At 35.3% G+C, this 22,859-nt stretch overlaps 1 protein-coding gene and 1 long non-coding RNA gene across 2 annotated transcripts in view; one reads left to right on the plus strand and one right to left on the minus strand.

The window, feature by feature from the left end:
* Positions 1–17,842, plus strand: part of LOC127971681 (proton-coupled amino acid transporter 1) — a 33,146-nt gene extending 15,304 nt beyond the window's left edge. The window contains exon 12 of the mRNA XM_052574879.1: positions 16,227–17,842. Coding sequence (XP_052430839.1) covers positions 16,227–16,495 — 269 coding nt within the window. The 3' untranslated portion in view covers positions 16,496–17,842. The remainder of the gene's footprint in view (positions 1–16,226) is intronic.
* Positions 7,550–9,269, minus strand: LOC127971688 (uncharacterized). The gene is made up of 2 exons (XR_008156892.1): positions 9,011–9,269; positions 7,550–7,743 (listed from the first exon to the last, which is right to left on the minus strand). It is a non-coding gene; the product is annotated as an uncharacterized LOC127971688 (long non-coding RNA).
* Positions 17,843–22,859: the final 5,017 nt, after the last annotated feature.

Below are 22,859 nucleotides of genomic sequence, written 5' to 3' on the forward strand. Positions count from 1 at the left end.
TCATTGAGGGCAGACAGATGTGGTTGAAAGTGCTTTGTCTTGGAGATGAAGAGAGACCGAGAGTGTGCAGCATATGACGTGATTGGAAGATCTCCAGAGAGAAGCTGGAGGGCCTCATCTAGTGTGTAGAGCTGAGGCTCTTCTTCCTCCTCGTATGATCACAAGTGTATGCAGAATCCATCAAAGGCCAGCAGTGGCTGAGCGGTGCTGATAGTGCGGATGCAGTAAGCATGTGTCGCAGAGAATCACGTCAGAAGACAAAAACACTGAGTTTGGCAAGAGGACAGATCCTTTATGCCTTAGAGTACTGTTTGTGCAAAAGAATGACATCACTTCAAAAAGAGGGATCGGTTACAGAACATACACTTGCCAGAAACACATCAACATACACCATCCAAATATGTAGGTGAGAGTGGGTTAGTTGTTCCAGTTGAAAGTTGAAAGTTGTCACAAGGGCTTTATTATTTGTCACTTTTTGCCAAAAATTAAAAGTTGTTGAAAATTTACCTTAAATAGTCAGATCATCCAAGATATAGATGAGTTTGTTTCTGCATTATGTTTGGAGATGTTTAGCATTACATCACTTGCTCACCAATGGATCATCTGCCGTGAATGGGTGCCGTCAGAATATGGGAGTCCAAACAGCTGATAAAAACATCACAAGTAATCCACTAGTTAACACCTTGTGTTACAAATCTGTGTGTGCTTCACAAAAAAAGTAGCCTAAGTCATAGGCTACAGGTTTGGGACAAGAAATGAGAAATTTCAGTTTTGGGTGAACTATTCTTTTAACAATACAAAAGAATCGAAGTCTTCATGTTGTAATGCGAGATTTTAGGAAACTGTCCTGGTTTGTTGAGTTGAAACGCTGCAGAAATGGGACGTATTTCTCATCTGTAGAGTGTAAAATCCCAATTAACTCTAAAAATCATCTGACACAAACTGATAAAGTTTATTATTCATTCATGAGACGTTGCACAGTTTGTCTGTGTTGTGATATTCTTTTTAAACAAGTGCAATTGCTTCAGTGTTTCCAATAATCCTCATTTTGGACCGTCAAGGAACCGTTCCTGTCTGATCTGATGTTTTATTCTCCTTTCTGTACTTTAGTTTTAGCAGTTCAGGTTTTGGTGTACAGAAAATTTGTAATGGATTAAAGATGTATTTGCCATTTTTTCAGGCTCTCATGTTGTGGTTTGATTTCAAAACAGACTTCAAAGGAAAGCATCCCAGCTTACCAATAAATAAAAGCTTTTCAAATGCTGCTTTTCTCCTAATTCCTCTTTTAAACTATATCATTCTTTAGGATTTAATTTAATTGACATGCAAATTCAAAGAAAAAGTGTGTTTTCCATTTCAGTGAGAGTAAGTGACATCTAGACCGATGCTTCGAGTCAGTAGCTAAGGGAAGGGATCTCCTGAATGAAAGCAGTTGCTGAATGTGGACGTTAAGGGCTGCCAGCAGTGTTTATATTGTCCATTCGTCTCTCTTACTGTGGAATAGTTTGGGACTGTATTTCAGTTTGGACTGATAGATTCTTTTCGAAGGCTAATTGACATGTCATGATCGATTAGGTTTTCTCTAAAAGCAAATTAACCTCTTGGAGCTTGTGTAGTTGTATTGAGATATATATTGTGAGGTGCAAATGCCTTGCTTAATTGCATGGTGTTATTTTTTTTGTGTGTGGAAATTACACAATGTTTAGGCTATATTACGCTGAAGCCCTCTTTTCATAAAAGGGAAACTTGCAAAGAAAAGCTGAGGAACAATTTGTAATAGTTTTAAAATTTGTAATTTACGAAAATGTAGGTATGGATTTAGAATTAACTCATTAATTAGCTTTTTTTTTTTATCGATGGTTTCTGATTGGTGGTCAGCCTGTTTTTTTTTTTTTTTTGTGAAAATGATTTCAACATTATTGTTCCTGTGTGACGTTGTTACCATAGACTTCCTGTTTTCAAAGAATTGGTACAATGAAAACTTTATATTTATTGTCTTTGGTGTGAACAGCTCCTTAGTCTGTTTCTAATATCCGTGTAACTAGCAGAAGTCTTTTTTAGCAATTGATCTCATGAATTCTTTGATCAGTTTGTTTCTTTCACTCAAGCATTGCATCCTGTTTAATAAAATATCATAAATCTGTATAATAATATAATATCAAAACTTGGTTAAGATTTTGAAATGTTTTTGGAAGTAGTCTCTTATTCTTAGCAAGGCTGCATTTATTTGACAAAATACAGAAAAATTAGTAATATAATTAACAATTTTAAGTAATTGTTTTATATTTGCTGCTATAAAAACATTTATTATAATTAGCATTTGTTGAAAACAGTTTAGTTTCCTTTTTTAAAATAAAGTTCAGAAGACCAGTATTCATTTAAAATGGAAAATCTTTTGTAACATTACTTTTTTTCTTTTTATACTGTTACATTGAACAATTTGACACATTCTTACAAAAAAAAAATATATAAATAAATAAAATGGCAAATTTTGCCATTTGGTAAATAATCAAGTTATAAATAGCAAAGTTTAAGTGCAGAATTTGACTTTAACATATTAATGACCTTTTTCTTTATAGAAACACTTCTTTAAACTACAACACAAGCATATTCATTTTTGTAGAGTTATAGAGACCATTATGTACTTCTTAAGACAAACAGCCCCAGATGTGAGGTTGCATTAACTTTTGGCACATTTGTGTCCCGTAGTGCCCAGCGAAACCGACCAAAGAAAACTAAGAAATTAATATTTCCCTCTCTTCATATGGCCTCTTTCTGAAAGATTGAAACTGTCGATCAACTGGTAACTTCAGAAACTAATGAGAGCTTCTCAAGGTTGTTTGATGTTGAGTCAGGGCAGGATCCTCTGGGCTGTAGCTGGTGTGTCAGCAGGGACTGTGTAGTTGTATCTCTCCAGATGAATGAGTAAATAGATCTGCGCCTCCCTCCATCACCCCAGCTGTATACAGTACTTAGATGAACCCCAAAGGCCGTGGAAATGCACAGCAGGAGATGGACAAAAAAAGTAGTGCATGTTCATCACGTCGCTGTTAAGAAGTCAATCCTGTTTAAAGATACCAGATTGAGATGAGACCACGGCCATGATGTGCTTCATCTGTGTTCGGCAGCGTCTCAGCTGAAGGAGACTTGATCCGACTGCTGTTATAAAACATGCAACAGTTAAGTGGGTGTTCTTGAAATCACGAAACCTTTTAAGAACATCAGTCACTCAACAGAAACAGACACGTGTATCATAAAGATAAGGCTATCATCCGTCCTCTCAAAGGCTTCTGCTATATTTAAAGCAATATGTTGGGAACATGAGATGAATGTAGCGTTTGGCCTGAAAGGATGTTAAAATCCCTAGTTTACCTTGTCCTTTGGCTCATGATCACTGACTTGGTTTTGGAAAGTGTTTTTCATGTTTCAGAATAATGAGGTCTTATGAAAAGGACTACAACTTACTTCTGTTTTCAGCCTTTTTAATGTTTTTATGTTATTGAGGTTGAAGAAAAGAGTGGAGTGTGTAGACGTCAGATCAAGCAACGCAAATATTATGAAGGGTACACTACAGTGTAACCAAAACTATTGAGCTACAGGTGTGTTGTCCTATTGCCAACATCCTCACTGAAGCACCTCATAATTTAAATGAAAAGCTGTACACAAGCTGCAATTTGTGTGAAACATACAGTAGGGTTAAAAGAATCGTTCACCCCAAAATATGAATGACCTCACCCTTTATCCCATCCAAGACGTAGATTGTTTCTTCATCAGAACAGATTTGAAATGTAGCGTTACATCACTTGCTCACCCATGGATCCTCTGCGGTGGAGTTAATGATGACAGATTTCAACGTTTTAGGTGAACTATCCTATGGGCTCAAATTCCCCTCTGATGTATTGCAGTCATGGATAAAAAAAAAAATATTAAGCATGAAACCAAAATTTAAAGACGCAAGTAAAAATAAATTGCACAAAAATTAATATTGATATTAATATCACCGATCTAAAAATGTATACGTTTTGTCGAATTAAAGTTTTTTAATTTTAATTTCACGCTTGTTATTTTTTTGTCCACAACTGCAATACATTAGGCCTGAATATGATCCCATACTATTCCTATGATGATGATAAGGATTTATAACAAAGCCACTGAGTATGTTGCATTTAAAACTTAACTTTACGTGGTCTGAAAAAATTATGCATTCACCTGATTTATTTCAGCATGTGATTTTCAAAACATGCATGTCACAGTTGGTTTCACTGTGTTTGGCAGGGAATGTGTAGAGCATAAAGTGTCCTGGTTTGAAAACAGCAGATATGCCGAAGGCCAAACAGAAAGTTAAATCCCAAGAACTCTCTCTGTCATAAAGTTTAATATCTGTTGTTTACAATAACCAAGAAATTTGAGAGATCTTGTCCTGCGGCAGCCAAGTGTGCCAGTGAAATAGACCATAAAAATAAGAGATGAATAATGAATAAAAATGGATCAAGGACTCTCCTCCTCTTCGAATCTTCTCATATTTGTCAGCATGCATGCACATGCAACTTGAGATGTGACATTATTGTTTCTGTCTAGTCCTTGCAAGCATTGGTATGCATGTGGCAGGCACATACAAGTTACTCTGTTAAAATACATGCTCCATCCATACTGTGATATATGCCATCTGCAATACTCCTGTTCAAATGACTAATTCACAGCAACACGGCTCTTCAGAGTTCGAAATCCTTTCTGTCTTTAATGCTGTTTAAAGGCATTGTGCATTCAAACAGTGCCGTCAGAGCTTAGCGTTCTGAGTAGTTTCATTCTGTAAGTGTCACAGTATTGTGTCTTGCTTTGATTTATTGAGGCGAGGAAGCTGTCTGTCTTTCATTTGTTTAAGAATCTCTTCTGCCGGAATCATGTTTGGATGAATTAAGTGCAGAAAGTTCTTCAGTTGGCTTTGCATTTTCCCATTGGGGGAATTTGTCCTGAAGAAAGCCGTGGGAATGAAGTGGGTGTGTGACACACAGAAACTAGAAATTAACACATTTTATAGTTATTATAAAGCCTTGGTTTTCACTAGAGATGTTCCGATACCCTTTTTCTCTTCCCGATACCGATTCCGATACCTGGGCTCAGGGTATCGGCCGATACCGAGTACTGATCCGATACCTGGGTGTATATCTGTATATACAGCTGTATATACTACTAGCCCTGTGTAAATTGCTAGAATTTTTTTATGGTGTGCTTCAGACAGATCCCTCAATAAAACATGAACAAATACATGGTGAACTACTGTATTTATTACAGTATTTTTATTATCTAACATGAATTTGACAGTATTATTTATTTTCTTATGCAAAAAAGAACTTCAAATGCAGCCAAAAATCTAACACCGCAAACTAAAAAAGGTATTTAAGTTTTACAATATAACTGTATAAAAAAACTGCAACAAATAAGTCTAGGAATATAAAAAAAGATCTATTAATCAGATAATCTCTAACAAGTAAAAAACAAGTAAAAAACAAGCAACCATCTAGGCATAATTATTATTATTATAGAGATGTATTATTATTACTGTAGGCTACAACAGTAGCTTTATATATTGTCAATTTACTCATGTAAACCAAACATTTATTTTAATGGGCTGCCATGAAGATCTTTGAGTGTCTGTGTTTATGATATGACAGTATTCTCAAATGAAACGGTAAATTCTCATGAAGTGACGGTTTATGCGTTCGTGTCCTCATGACACACAGCAGAGACTACAAAACAGCGAGCTCTCGCGCATCTGTGCCAGTCACCCACAGAGATGTAGATTTTGCGGGAGTAATATTTAAATAGTATTTTGCAGTTTAATATTCACAGACACTAGTATATATTCGGCTACTGTCTGGAGCCCTGCGTTTTGACTTACACGGAAGCGACTGAACGCAGTTGCCGGTACTGAATATACTCGAGAGTCTGTAACTACCGGTACTACAGAGACATACTGCTAACCACTGATCTATAATATAGTAGCGGCTTCACTGTCTTTTGGCAGTTTAGAATGTGATGAGTGATCCAGTCATATATAGATAAGGGCTGCTAACGCGTTTTCATTTCTTCTTCGCTGCTCTAAACAGGGGTTGCTTGTGGCAACACAGCACAACTTCCTGTGTTTTCAATGCATTTTGAGCAGCGAAGAAGAACCGTGCAGCGGTTAGGCAAAGCTTGCGGTCATAACTAGGTCTTTTTTAAGAAAATGGTATCGGATCGGTATATGGGTTCATGTACTCGCCGATGCCGATGCCAGAATTTGTTGTGGTATCGGAGATATTTCCGATACTAGTATCGGAATCGGAACAACTCTAGTTTTCACAGTGGAGTGTCTGTTTGAAATCAGCTTCACAGACAAGCACATCAAAGCTGGGCGAAGATGAGAGCGGGACTACTGTGTTTCCAAGGGTGCGAGCGTCCCCGTGTTCGCTCTTAATGGAAAGTGGAATGGACAGTGCGTGAGCCCCCTCTGGTCCTGTACTTTTTCCGGGAGTGCAGTGCTATAGCTGACAGCATGCTGACACATGAGCACCAGGGCATTCTGACTGCGCCGTGTTCCTCTGCTTTACCTCAGGAGCTGCTGAAATTGACCTCCCGCAGCCCCAGGGAGGCTCCAAACCTGCTTGCTTCGGTCCTGCTGAAACTAAAGCAGACACCTGAACCATGCGGCTCCAAAGGTCTTTGAAAATGCCATCCAGTAAAGAGTGAAGGTCTTCAGATCTACTTTCATGGACTAGCGTGATGACTTGCTCTCCGCTCACGTGACGATCTGACCTTTAGTCAATTATACAGACACACTTAACATGACCTTTTACTGTATATATTTGAACTTAACATTTTTCACCTGTTAAGTGAGGGATACTGTACAGTCAGATGGTTATTATCGTGGCTACACGATTTGGAGGGAAAAATCTATTTTAAGAGTAAGAATAATGATGAGCATTTGTGGTTGTGAATGCAGTATTATACAGTACGAAAGAAAAGAAATGCATCAACCATGTGTGGATGTGTACTCTTAGACCTATTCTAAAGCACTGATTGGTTGGTGTTTAGTAAAGCACATGTGAAGAGTAAGTGTGAGGCACTGATGAATTAGTGTGTTTAAAAAAGGAAATCAAGATACTTCCTGTTAGATTTTTGTGTTTTAAACGGAGAATTGTGTGTTGTGCTTTGCAAAAAGTGTTTTATGAAATTGACTTAAAGGCTGACAATTAGTGTATGGTTTTACAGATTTGGTGTGAGGTTCGGGTGTTTGAGTGTCATGATTAGAGCCCGACCGATATGGTTTTTTGGGGGCCGATGCCGATGCCGATATTAACTCGAAAAGAGCCGATTTATAAGCCGATATTTTGATTTTGAAAATAAACTGGATATTAGACCCATTTCCTATATACTGCACTTACACAACATTCAATAGCAAAATATCTGCCTGTTCTATGTATGTGGGCTGTATAAACCATTTTCCAGAAGAGATTATGTAAAAAAAAAAAAAAGCCTTAGATTATAGTCTCAATGACTAAACAATTGCACATCAAAAGTATATATTTTTTAATGATAAAAAAAACAGCCTGATTTTAAACATTTAACACTTTTACTTTCTTCCAGTTGAAGCTGGTTTTAACAGTCTGTGTGTGTTCTGTAAATAAATTATAATACTAAAGTTAAAGTATTTGCAGAAGTAGTCCCACACTTTGCTGCTACAGCATGCCCTTTTTCAGCCATCTGTAGGGCAGAAAGAGACAGAGAAAGAATAAGCATGTGTATTAATAATATCACCATGTATCATTACTCGTGTCATCATTAGAATTAGAATTATAATAAACAGGGATCTCCTACATAGGCAAAAATGAGAAATATATATATATTTTATTTGTCAACCAATAGGTATTACCTATTACCTACTTCTATTTAACAATATTACAACATTTTCCTGTTATGTCTTTAAAGCTGCTTTGAAACAATCTGTAAAAAATAAAAATAAATAAAATAAAAAAAGCGCTTGTTCAGCTCACATTTATTTACATGTCCTATCTGGTTAATCATTTCTGACGCATCTAGTCGAAGTTGAATGGTTAACGTTAGTGTCATGAACACACCGCTGTCAATTTTGAGAAGAACCACCTTCAATCAAGTTAATAGCAAGCATTTAAGGGGCCTGCTAAAAAGGAAGCTATATTAGCGTTAGAATAACATAAGGCTGTAGCTATCGAATATTTTAGTAATCGGGTCTATGATAGGCTTTTGTACATTCTGCTGAACAACAGTCTTTAACTGGACTTTTATTTTGACGGGTTGGCGTACATTTACAGTTCTGTGTATGTGATGTGATGCTGCTTTTACTTAAATCAAACGGTCAAATGCTCATGAAGTGACTGTCAGAGCAGTTCTGGAGATGTTGTTCATGTGTTCACGTGATTATTTAGTGAGACAGCAGACGCTGAATTCACTGCGAGTTTTTTTTAATTCATGCGCTTACGTGTGTTTAATGAATGAAGAGGCGCTTCTGCGCCATTCATTAACAGAGACACGCAGAACATGCAGGATTCATATTTAAAAAGACTATTCCGGCTTAATACTTACAGATATTCGTCCATATCGTGATTTGATGTAAGTGCAATGACCTATTTTTAATGAATTCATTCAATAACATAACAGCTGTTGTTTTTTCGAGGCACGCTGAACATAACTTCTAGTCATTGCCCCCCTGCCACAGTTACCCGGTCATTATGTGGGAAACACTGCAGATATATTTAGAATAAGTTAAACGATAACGTTATAGTTTGACCTCTTATTAACGTTCGCACTCTTCCACTGATAAACATGGTATTAGCTCTGTGGCTAATCTAATATAGCAATGCATTAAGCGGCTGTAAGTGATGTTACAGAATATTTATAAGTGATAATGATAGGACCGTTAGCTAGAACTACCACATCATTGTATATACAGTGTATGAACTAAATCATTTCACATGAAGAACGACAGACTCACCGTCAAAACAGAAAAAAAAATCTCCGTGGCTGGCTTGGCTGATCGCTTTCTTCGCTAGTGGATTTCTGGCGCTGTTGTCAACTCTGGAGCTGCAGAGCTCCCTCTGGTGGGTAAACTATGCAACACTCATAACATGAGTAAAGCATGAGACTGTTTCTCATCATTCATCGGCCGTTATAAACGCCGATGCCGATTTAAATGCAATAAGCTCATATCGGCCGATAATATCGGCCGGCCGATATATCGGTCGGGCTCTAGTTTTGATTCAGAAACTGTCACTAGTAAACATTTTGTGTGTAAACAGTTAAAAAATTTTTATATAGTATACTCGTTTCCTTAAAAAAAAAAAAAAAAATGTGTATATATATATTTGTTGTTGTTGTTGTTGTTGTTGTTGTTGTTGTTGTTGTTGTTGTTGTTGTTGTTGTTGCTGTTGTTGTTGTTGTTGTTTTTTTTTGTGGTAATTAAAACAAACCTAAGGGAACAACAGCCTTTAAAATGCATTATTTAAAAACAATGAGGCAATAATGATCTGATTTGATTGATTAATCGATTGATTGATTGATAATCATATGATTTTATTCAATAACACTGTTAAAATACATAATGTAATACAAAAATTGTTTATGTCCATCACATATTATTACAAATGCCAAATCCTACAGTTACAAATTTGTAAATAATGGTTTAATTTAAATTTTATGTTTTTACTTTTATTTATTATATATATATATATATATATATATATATATATATATATATATATATATATATATATATAATGTTCTATTTTGACCTCTATAGTAGTTGTTTTTTAGTTTTTTTTTACTTCCATAATATTTTGGGGAGGGGTCACAACCATACAGTTCTGCTTAGGGCACTGTATAAGCTCTTTCTTTAAAGTAAACCTATGGGTATTTTCATCAGACGTAAATGCTATGCATTTGCTAAAATAAAAAGGGTCATTTAAGAGCTGTGACCTAACGGTTTTTGCATGTGTTCCAGGAAGTTGAGCCTTGATGCTCGGTGTCACCTCCTAAAAACTTCACCCTCTTTATCCTATAATTTACAAATGTTCTTTTTCTGCTTACCAAAAAGTCTTAAAAAGATAAAAACCAGAATATTCTTAAATTGCAGCTTAATTTAAAGGTTAAATTAAGTTGCAAGCTTAAAATCTGCCTAAACTTGTCCAAATAAATGACATGCATGAGCATTAGTTTTAGTCCTCACATGCTGGCTGCTGAGCATATGAGGCTTATTTTGATGATCAATATTTAAATACACTAAACTTATTCTAATCTTAGATTGTTTTCACATATGCGTTGATGAGATGGTAATATACATACAGCTCTATGATTGTGTACCTGGAGTATTTGTGGAGCTAAAATGCAACTCATGATTTCATTTATAATGACATTATAGTCTCAGCTTCATTATCGCCTCTCATTCTGATCATAGTGCCTTAAGAGAGGCTGAAACACTATGGTTCAAGACTGATACCACTGTGTTTATGACACTAACTGTCCTAGACATTGTAATGAGGCGTTATGTTGTGTTTCATCCCACCTTTGAAGGCTCTTTTATCCCAAACAACATATTCCATGTGCTTCTGACAGTTTAATAGTTGCTCTTTTTGAAATGCTGCTGAGAAATAAATAGCTGCCCTGTGACTGATATGTCTGAGATGAACTTATTAATTTTGTATAACGGCCACTGACAACAGACCTTCTTACTGGACTGAAAGGATTCATTGGGAACATCTCAGTGGACTTGTTACGGACAATATGCATGTATTTATTTTTGCAAGAATGGGCAAAGGCCTTGACATACATTTTCCTCACACTAGAATGATCTTTTTGTGCATCCAGTCTGTAATAACGTAATGGGTGATGGTTTACTTGCTTTTGATGCGTTATATAGAAAAACACTATTTCTATAAAACGTTAGTCTGACATCTAATGTGACGCGTAAGCAGTGTGTCATCCGGCTTTCATACTTTAATTAAAGAGAAAGTTGCATCCAACAACAGCTGCCTACTGTTCGTGATCTTCAGACAACAGATATTTATAAATGGAGTTCAATTTTTGGGGATATTTTGTCCGTGGAGATTCACATGCATACTTTTCATTGACGCAAACATTCATTACTGCTCAAATACAGGCCGCCGCATACGTCTCCTGACAATGAACCCATGATGAGCCTCTATTTGTATTTCAAACAGTCGTTGTCTGACAGTCAAGAATTGTTCACAAGGGAATAATGGGTAATTTGTCACAGCGTCTGCGCTCCCCTCTGTAGTTTTGTCACAGTCCGCCTCTAGAAATCTTCACATGGCAGAAGGGGATTTGCCCTGTGCACCAATGCAGATCGGATTGTTATTAAATGATCTCACTTGTGTGGTCCGAACCCGCAGACACTTTCAAAGCTGGAAATAAACAAATTAGCCTGGCCATTTCTCAACTTCAGCAAACCAATGTTCTGCTAATCAGAGCCGGGAATATTTTCAGAAGAAGGCGAAAGGCTTAACGTGGACTCCCTCGCTCTGACCCAGAGCTGACTTTGGTCTGCTGGTGTCTCTAAATGCTGGGAAGTGCAGATATGCCTGTATGTCTTCTGTGTTTACATCTGTGAAATGTGTCCCTGAGGTTCACTGCGTTTGGTAATTAAGAGACTAAGGATGTGTAACATTTATATGGCCTTGAATATTGTTGCCTTGTGCTCTTTCCTGCTCCTGTTGTGTCGTTTGCATTGTAATTGCAACAAAAAGCCAGAGATCTCGTAATGTTCCCACCAAGACTAGTCATCTCCAGACAGGCATCTCACCTCCTCTAAATGTGCTCATGAGTGTAAAGGAAATAATTGGTTGGGTGGAGACATCCTAAAGCATTGATACTCTCGATAATGAACTTGAAGTGAATCAATTCTGTTTTCAAATAATGCATCAGCTAGAGATATTTTACATGAAATAAAGGCAAAGCTACCTAAGACTAGACCTTTATAATGTGTTTATGTATAAGTCCATTTAAAATTAAGTTGCTTTAAGACGGATAATTTTCTAGAATAAATGCTAAAAATTATAAATATTATTTTTAAAGAATTAAAAACCTCTATTAAATGCATTCAGTTGATTAAAGGTGCCAGTTAAAACATATACGTATTTATTTTCATGCGACATGTGACACTGAAGACTAAAGTGGGGATGCTGAAAAATATGTAAAGTTTTTAAATTGTATTTCTTAATATTACAGTATTTTTTATTTAAAAAAACTGCTTCAGTGAACATTAAAAACATTAAAAAAAGAGTCTTACTAATCCCAATCTTAGTGTAATTCATAATTATATTATCAGTAATCTAATAATTTGCATTTTAGGCCTTAAAAAGTAATAAATGTGGGTTTTTAAATATATTTAATGTTACAATTGCTCATTCATCCTAAGGAATGTTTTAAAAAAATCCTACTAGCATTATCTGTATGGTATCAGTGATTCAGGCCTTGATACTTAAACAGATGAACAAATTATATTAAATAGCATCATTTATATTATTTCACTAATAACATGTCAATTTTAATTTTTAAACATTGAGTCACCTAATATTATGCAGTATGCTGTGAAAAAGTGTTCACTTAATTTTATAAGCAACTCAGCTTATGAAACAGAAGAAATAGAGAATTATGGCGAGTTACACGTGCATTCACCTTTTTACTCCGCAAGAGCAAAAGTCTCGTCTGCTTATGCCATTTTAAACCATATAGCAAATGTTCTTGATATACACCTGTAAAACCATGCTCTGGGGTTAGAAATGATTGATTCATTTTACACCATTTTGCTTGACACTTTTTGAGTTTCTCTTCTGTACATAAATCAATTTGCCTCAAAGCACAGTTGGGGATGTGCCTGACGTCCAGTTAATGAGCGCGAGGGACGGGTCTGTCTGATCAAATATCGTCTTTCTCTGCACTCATTTCATTGAGGTTCAAAAGTTTGTGATCAGTAAGATTCATTCAACATTCATCACATGTTTTTAAATTAGTCTCTTATGCTCATCAACACCGGATTATTTGATCAGAAAAATTCAGTGTTAGATGATCACTTTCGGAAACGTTGTAATATGATGATTTTCTTATCAATGTTGAAAATTTCTTTTGATGCTTAATATTTGGAACCTGTGATGCTTTTTTCAGCATTTTTTAACTTTTCTAACAAAGTCTTTACTGTCTGTCTTTAATATCATCTATATTGAAGTCTGGAGTAATATAGCTGAAAATTCAGCTTTGCATCACAGGATTCAATTTAATTTTAAAGTACATAAAAATTTAAAATTATTATTTTAAATTGCAATAATATTGCACAATATTAAGTTTTTTGTTTTGAAGCTTGTCTGTATTTTGATCAAATAAATGCAGCATTGATGAGCATAAGCAACTTCTCTAAAAAACATAAAAATCTTGATGAACAGCAGTGTATTTATTTATTCATTTATTTGTTGGTTTTCTTGTTGGTTGCACGGCACTACTTTTATTTGAGCAGAAATCAATTTTCTTTAAGGAAATCAATACAAAAGATTCAGCTAAACAATTATGAAAAGGTTTACAATGAGGATTATTTCTTTTTCTTTGTCAAAACTCTGAATTATTCAACTTTATTCCCTTAATAATAATTCAGAAATGAGAAAAACATGCTTATAGTAGAGCTTTATTCAAGTCATTGTAATTGCATTTGTTTCTGAATAAAACAATTAGCACCATGTCATTGACTCATGCAATAGTCTTTCTGTAATGTGTGTCTAATCTTTCTGCAAATTCATGCCTGCCATCATCACAGTGAGCCACATATGAGTCACCTGCAGAGCACTCGTAGACGCCTTGACAATTTAGTTTACTGGAAGAGCTGTGCTTCGTAGGATCCATCAATTGATCCAGCACATGTCCTTAATGGGAATTTACTTTGCAATAGCTTTTAAAGCCTTGTTCTGCTCTCGGTCCCCAAGGGAAATTGTCACCTGTGTCTGCTTTGAAGATTTGAGCTGCAGACACCAACCAGATTACAAAGGCCAAATTTCAAGACGAAAGCAGGCCGTCTGGTTCAGTTTGTTTCCCCTTGCCTAAGTCTTCGAGAGAGTGTGGGTTGTTGCATGGCGTTCAAAAGATCAGCCTTTCAGTGTCGATTTGCCAGATATCCTGCTTCAAAAAGACCAAGTCTTTGTGCCAAATGAGAAGAAAGTGAACAGCTGACAACCCCTACGAAATAATAGTAAGTGACAGGAAGTGGGTGTGCGCTTGAATTTGTGTGTTCATGTGTGACAGACAGGGATTTGCCATGTGATCGTTTGAAGATTTAAAAGCTGCGGTGTATTCCCGCCGTGCACAGTGTGAAGAACAGAGGAACGTTCGGAAGACATCAGCGGAGGCTTGTTTGGGGGAGAACATTGCCTACTTCAATCCTCTTAGTGACAGATCAAGATAACTCCTTCCCAAAGCAGTGCGCAGCATGGCCACTGTCCTCTACTCAACATGAAATGCACTCATCAGCATTACGATTGTCTTCTGGATTTTTACATTTTCCCTCTCAAGGGCTTGACGCTTACGTTTTTCCCAAGGAGCACATTACAGGTGCTGTGAAAATGTATCAAATAATGTTGTTTTCCTTTATAAAGGGATATAAGGAGATATTTAGAAGGATTTGATTGCTTGAAATGCAAAATGTATGCTAGTTTTTATAGTATCTGTTTAAATAATTACTCTATTATTAGGCATATAGACACTTGAGAAACAAGTGTGCAGCCATTTTTTTTTTTTTTTTTTTTGGTATCTCTTTATTTTAAGGTGTCATTGTTACACATTACATAACGTTTTTACTATTATAATAACAAATAAGTATGTATAATTACACTAGCAAGATCACCTTAAAAGAAAGTGTGACCAATTTTTTCTTTGAATTTCTGTTTGTTTTATCAATAGCTCTGTAGCATCATTACTGAAGAGTTATTAGCTGGTGAAGGGGATTTATTTTTTGTTGAGTTAACGAAAGTTATCATGTGCTTTGTAATGTTCGAAGGGGATTTCATAAATGTCAGACCAGGAAGATTTTAAAACAAGTGGTTCAGTCATAAATTAGTACAACCTTAATACAGGAGACGACACGCGCAGTGCTGAAAAGGGGCGGAGCTACATCAAGTCCATAGGATACATTACATAAAAATGTATAAATAAATATACATTAGTCGTGTCTTAAGAGGTTTATGTCACAGACTGTGTGACTTTGCTACTTCCTGTTTTAGTTTTTTTTCACAACCAATCGACTAATTTAGATATGGTCGACTTTTGTCAACTAACGTAGTCAACTAGTAGAGGACGGCCCTGGTTTTTAGTATTCCCTTCTTGTGACGGGCTACAAGAAACATAAGTTACAAAAGTTTACTTTCAAGTAAATGCATGAAACAGAATGGCAAGAATAACTACTTCTTTCATAGTATTTTGGTCCTATTTTCCATTAAAAATATCTAAATGTTCCTAAATCAAGATACATTTACTTGACAAGGAAAATGGATTCAGATGTAAAGTCTTGTTTAAAAAAAAATAATAATAATAATTTATTTTTCTCACCCCACTGACAGATATTTTAATAGAGGAATTCTAAACAAACCTGAAATATACACAGAGTCCTCTAGTATAAAATATATTTATTTCATAGCAAGTATACTTCAAATCCATTAACATATTTACTGACAGATAACTCAAGACTTGCTGACATTATAAAAATTATAATTAGACTTTATTCAGCGTATTAGTTGTGCACTATAAACTTATAGTAATATTAAGTCTTAAATGTGTTTTAATGTCACTTTTGATGAGAATTGTATGATCTTTAAATAACATCAGTCTTTAAATACAAAATATTTAAATTGTACCAGAAGTATACCTGCAAATATATTATGTAGAATATCTTAAATTAAACTGCAGCACTACTTCTGCACAATTAAAGTGAATTAAATTAGCAGTTTACAATACTAAAAGTACAATCCCAGGGTATTTGATTAAGTACATGAATATGTAAATGTATTACATATTAGGGTTATATTATGGAAAGTCTATTCTATAGTATCACAGGATCACTGCACAACATGTTTGGGATAATATATGCACTCTTGCAACAGTCTTCTACAATGCAAACATGATGAAGTTTAACGTGATGTTCCTCTGCTGTCTCACCGCAGGTGCTCTGGCCATATTGATCCCAGAGCTTGACCTGGTCATCTCTCTGGTGGGCTCCGTGAGCAGCAGTGCTCTGGCCCTCATCTTCCCTCCCCTGCTTCAGATCATCACCTTCCATAATGAAGGCTTGAAGCCGTGGGAGATTGCCAAGGACATCGGGATCAGCCTCATTGGCTTTGTGGGCTTTGTGGCAGGGACGTACATCTCCATCCAGGAGATTGTGGCACGCAACAGCATCAGACACAACAGCACAAACCTGTATGTAGGGTGATTAATTGATTAAATGTAGACCCTACATGCTTCTTTGATTTCTATTTGGTTCCACATTTTTTTTGTGTGTGTTTTTGTCCTTCGTTTTTTGCAGCATTGTAGTCTCTTCATATCAAGTTCCCAAGTTGCCTTGGCTTCAAAGAACTCATTTTCAACTCAAACAGCCTTTTATCCCAAATTTTAGATGAATATTAATGGAATAATATCTATATAGCTCATGTCTTGTTTACAGGGTTTCAATGCCACAAACCGATCCCTTGAACAGGGTCACATACTCATTCGGAGCAGTTGCAATTGGAACGAAGTGACGTGAACAGTCATTTCTGTGAATGTATTCTTAGGGCTCTTGTATTAAAGATAAAAGGCAAGTTATTTACTTCTGGATATTACACACAGACTCAACCTAGACTTGATTTTAAAAGTGTGGAAAATTGTCAAAGTGCACTATTACAGTACCTCAGTCTCAACAATCAAAAGATTAGTCGGAACGGTGGTCTTTCAACGATGTTATCTGCACTTTGTCTGCTGTTCTAGTTTTTGTTTTATTGATTTGTATTTTTAAAGTGATGTTTTATAGGTTTATTTGTGCCATCTCAGACATCGAACAGTGTTTTATATTCAACAGGTGCCGTCAGTTAGTCATCTCGCAGAGAAGTCTGTTGATATAACTTGATTTGTTTTTTCATCTACCAGCTGTAGTTTTTATCGGTATTTTCATATGGCTAGATTTTCTTCCGAAATGTGCAGTATATTATTTTTTGTAAACCGGCTCCAGATCTCTTGTTGTTTCGCACACACAAAACAGAAGTGTGTTTTAACTGGACGCACGTTGAGTAACTTGTACTGTTGTTAAACACACTTTTTACCGTGGCACTTGAATTTTTTTTATTTAATTTTTAAGTTGTATGAAATTGCTATGTATATATTGTTGGCCATGCCAAAGTTATTGCCTGGAGGGTTTATTTTTAATATATAATTTACATTCATTTTTAAGTTGCACTCAGCTGCTGCTTTTGTAATTGCATTGTTTTGACTTTGATTTCGTGTTTTTTTGCCTTATTGTACATATGCTGTAAGTCATTAATTCATGCTCACCTTGTTGAAAATGAACATAAATACTTTAAAATAGATTAAATATATAAAGGGAAGATTCTACAAACCGATAAGCATCACATTGCTCATTTTTGTACATTACTAGATCATTTATTTGTTAATCATCGACATGAGAGTTTCCAGGTCCACCTGTTGAGCTGCGTCATTGTGTCTTTCTAGTTGATGTAAAACAGCAGGTATTGAGAGCCGCTATGTGCTCTGTGTTTGAATTAAAGATGTTACTGCCTCTTCCTCAGATGTGATGTGTTTCTTACCATTTCTTTTTGTTGTAAGACAGTGTTTTCTAACCAACAGCATGCATGCTGCACTGGTACTTGGTAATATTTAGCTTTGATAAAAGTCTATATTTTAAAACAATGCTAAAATAATTTCTGTCTCAGCTGATGTTTTTACAGTTTGCAGACGAGTCCGGCTGTTAAAAGTGGCTCTAGTCACATTAATTTTCAGAAATGTTTGGGAGGGCAACACTTTGTAAAGTTAGTGCTTGGTTTGCCGGTTTATAAAAACAGAAAGGAAATCTGTGAAAAGTTCAGATGAACTGAACACATGCTTTCATTCCTCTATAGTTCTCATTAGTTCGAGATGCTTGTCTGTGACACCAATAGATAGGGCTGGGCAGTAACTTACCATCAGATTCTTTAAAAAAAGTGCCTTTAATTAGATGACATTGGATTTTAAAGTAATTGTAATCAGACTACGGGTACTCTTTTATTGGTTCCATAGTAACAAAATAGCAAAGAATTATTCATGATTCTTCTTTTCATCTTTTAAATTTACCTTTCAAAAATAATCTAGGCGTATGTGTGGACATTGCTGACTAGTCACTGATCTTAGTGCCAGTGTTGAGAAGGTTATTTTAGTAATGTAACGGGTTACAGATCATATTACTGAACATGTAATAAATAGTGTAACTACCTGTATTTCAATTGCTTTGTTAAAGCAATGTAACTTGTTACATTTGATTACTCAACTTTTGACGTTGAATACAGATTTAAAATCATAAGAAACAGTACATATTCATACAAGAAGTATTCAGATGTAACCTCTTTTGTAATCATTAACATTTGTATAAGTAACTGTAATTTAATAACACATTTTTCTAAGTAATTGTAAAATATTACAGTTACATTTATTTTATAATTAAATTATGTTACTAGTTAGTCACCAACACTACTGGTTAGTTTGATTTACAAAACACAACAGTTGACCGGTAATTTCATGTTTTTATGATTTGGTTAATTATTTACTTTTTATTAAATTCACAAACCCCCTTGCAATTCCGATATAATAGACTGTCTAATGCATTTCATGTTGTTAACAACAACGAATGAAATATATTTTCTTTCTCTTTGTTTTGAATAGCAATATGGTGCACATTTATCCTATTTAAATCAGCATGGTAAACGAGTTAAAAACCAGATCATATAATCATAAAGTAGTCTGATTATATTACAACTGTGCTATGTAATGGATTACGTAAAACTACCGTTTTTATCACTTAATTTGAAAACAGTGACTGATTACAATTCGCCAGTTATCTTTCTAGCACTGCAAACAGAATATAACTTATTGTGAGGCTAAATTCATCACTGAATATCAGCACAGCTGTGATAACGTGTTTACCTTCTGCAGACTTTTGTAGACCGTTTCTTTGAATTATAGCTTTGGTTACTTGTACATTTAAATTATATTACCTTTCTATGTTACGTTTGCTTAAATGAAGAAGCTGAGAATCTTGATTTATAATCTACAACACTTTCATTGAAGTTGCATCATGGTAAAGCCTTTGATTGGTTGGTTGGTTGATTGAAATGATAAGAGCAGACATCCTCAATACTGTGTATAAAGGTCAAGTAATATATGACTTGCATCAAAACAGAAATACAGAAATCTTCCTGGTTCAATACAGCATCTGTGGCAATTGAGGTACACAGTAACTTTGGAAGCCTATGGGAAAATACAATAAAAAAATTGGCACGCATGTTTTTGACAAAATGTTGATATTCTTCCATACAATAGTGAGTGTTATTTGAGGTGCCACATTAACAATGGATTTAGCTTCCAAACCCAGCTTTTACGCTGAACATCAAGTGGAGACTCAACACAGAAATGGTTAATTGTGTAATTTCATGGTTTCATGCTCTCGGCAGACAGAAGTTCATCACACAGAATATATTGTGGTAGGAACAAACCAAGTTTATACTCACAGCAAGTGAAGCTGGATTTAATATAGACTGGGTCGTGTTTTCTCTTACCTGTTTGTGTTCATGGATGAGAGGATGATACGACCTGGTCATGCTGGCTTCTGTGTAATTTGGCTGGCATCCACCAAGAGACAGATGAATTTTGTGAGTTTAGACTCAGCTTTTGACGTCAACAAAATGTGAAGCGTGTCATGTTTCATGAGAAAGTTGCAGGGTCTTACTTATGAAGTTAATAAGTAACAAATAAAACAAGTTTCTTCTGTGTTTTCACTATTCCTTAATCGCTCCTGTTCTAGGATTACTAAAAGTTTCCAGTGTCCATTGACTCCTTAAGATGAATCAATCACATGTTGTATTTCTAACACGTTCTGTGCTGCATTGGATAAAAGTGACTGCTACATAAATGAATGTAAATATTTACATTATAAGAAAAATGTCTGTTACACTTTACAAAACATTTGGTTTAGAACAAGGCAATCCCTGCAATAATGTCAATAATATTAATAATCAAGTCTTTAGATGCCGGTGATATAAAAGAGACATAAAGGTAGTGCTAGATTAATTTACCTGGATGAGTGCGTTAACATGCAGCACAGAATATTAGCTGAGCTTGAATATTTGGATATGATGTCTGACGTCGGCTGAATGAAGTTATTGACAAATCAAGTTTTCGAGATGTTTTCATATTTGACAGAAATTAGACTTTTTGAAACTTTGACTTTTGTTTTACAAAATTATTCACACTTCTGATGGTCAGAACAGTAGAAATGCAATGAAAACTCAAAACTCTCAAGATCATTAATGCATAAAAACACACCTTTTACAAACTAAAACTGAATTACACCCTCTAACACGAATATGAAGTGTCTGTATACACTCTGGAAAATAAAGGTGCTTCACGATGCCATAGAAGAATCTTTTTGTCTAAATGGCTCCATAAAGAACCTTTAACATCTGAAGAACCTTTCACAAAAGGTTCATTGTGGTGAAAGAAGGTTATTTAGTTTCATAAAAACTTATAAAACAGAGCGAAGAACATTGTAGCCGGATCTACTTCTCTCTGTTTATGTCTATGAAGAATCACAAAGGCACTGGGTTACTCCGCCGCGGTACCCCCGAAGCAATCTAAAATAGTCAGAATATAAACACTTATTATAGGTGCACCCTATTGATTCAGGACACACTAAAAACACAGTTTGGAAAATGGATTCATGGTGTACTCGCTTATTATATACATTTTTCTACATTTTTAACACAAACAAAGTTACGGACCGCAGCTCTGATTGGTTATTTTTTACCGGGAGTGGATGAATCTCTGAAAATGGCAATAGGACGACTGGGAGGAGCCAGAGGAGCTTGATTTTTTCACAGATTATCTGTCTCATATTCTACTGTCAGGACATAATGACAGGTTTAACAAATATGTAAAAAATATATTTTTACAAAAGTTACCTACTGCAGCTTTAATCTGAGATGATGTCACAATAGGTTCCTGGGTTCATAGAGAATACCAAAATATGGCATTTCAGAATAGTTCTGGCATAATGGAGCCTCATTTACTGAGATCATGTGACTGGCAATTTTTATGCATGCGCTGAATAAATGGTTTAAAAATGACTTGCATACTTTGAAAGCCCCCATCACATAACACCGTATGATATTAGTGATGCGGCTTTCAAAATTGCTTCGTCAAGCTTTGAAAAAGGTATTTTAAAGTTTAATATTCCAGTCAGATGCCATGCCCCATACATGTCCACTGTAAGTGCATCACTGTAAATGTGATCTTTGTACAATGATTTTCTGTAGTAATGGTGCTGTCGATAGAGCTTAACTTGCACTGAACCTGCAACAATCAAACATATCTAACCAAATTTTAGCAAATTTAATTACTGTGTACTTACACTTAAATTAATCATTTGATACACTACACTTATTGTTTTACATTGTACTTATATTTAAAAAATACTTGCGTATAGGCTTAATCTTTACGGTAAATAATTTCTGTTTCTACATTTATAATTACACTGTTGTACCCGTATCCCACCTCAATAGCAGCATAAGTATTTTGCAATACAATATTAACACAATACGTATGATGTAAGTAGTAGTTAAGGCCAGCCTAATATAAAGTGGGGCCAGTAAAACTGTGATTTGGGCTTTGTGTGAGTCTCAGCATCTGCGTGATGTTTCCCTGGTTTCATCTCAAACCCTGAGGCAGAAATCCAGCATCTACAAGCTATTTGTCCTCACTGACCCCCAAAGCTCCCTGTCAGAGATCTATACCTGCTCTGAATGGATAATGATGACTGGCAGCACACCGTGAAGAGAACTGCCCCGGGCAATCGTGTCTTTCTAGACCTGTATGTATTGTTTGTAAAACACCTGAGGCACTGAAACCAACATACGTCTTGTCAGACATGTACTTGTGGTGTTCATCTATGAAAACAAGCACACCAGAAATAAAAATTATTTATAATTATGAGTAAAACACCCCTTCGTTTTCCCACAGAGAAGTGACTATTTTGACACGTTGCACAGTGATTCATTTTATTAAGACATCTTGCTATTAAACATGAATGCAGCACTCAGATGTACATTCATAGGAATGTTTACATATAAAAATATGATTGTTTAATAAATTTTTGTTTAGAAAATGTGCAGTGGAGATTTCAAATAACACAGTATTACACTGTTTGATTTCCACCTTTAGATACACAAAAACTAATATTTGTAGGATATATGGAAGTGCTTTCCATTGAAACCGTTCATATTTCTGAGAATTGTTTTGCAACATTAGTTCATAAACTGCTCTAATTTTCCACTTTTGGTTCATTTTCTTTGTTTTAACCAGAAAACAAGCTATAATATTATAGAGTACATCATACATTCTTTTTTGCAGTTGAGGTATCAGATAATAGAGTAAATTCATTTAGCTCAGGAAAAAATATGCTCTATATATATATATATATATATATATATATATATATATAATCTATTAAAATCTCCTATCTTACATCCTCATTAATAAATGATAACTTTAATTCATTC

This window comes from Carassius gibelio, chromosome B14 (genome assembly GCF_023724105.1).
Source record: "Carassius gibelio isolate Cgi1373 ecotype wild population from Czech Republic chromosome B14, carGib1.2-hapl.c, whole genome shotgun sequence".
NCBI classification, from domain to species: Eukaryota; Metazoa; Chordata; class Actinopteri; order Cypriniformes; family Cyprinidae; genus Carassius; species Carassius gibelio.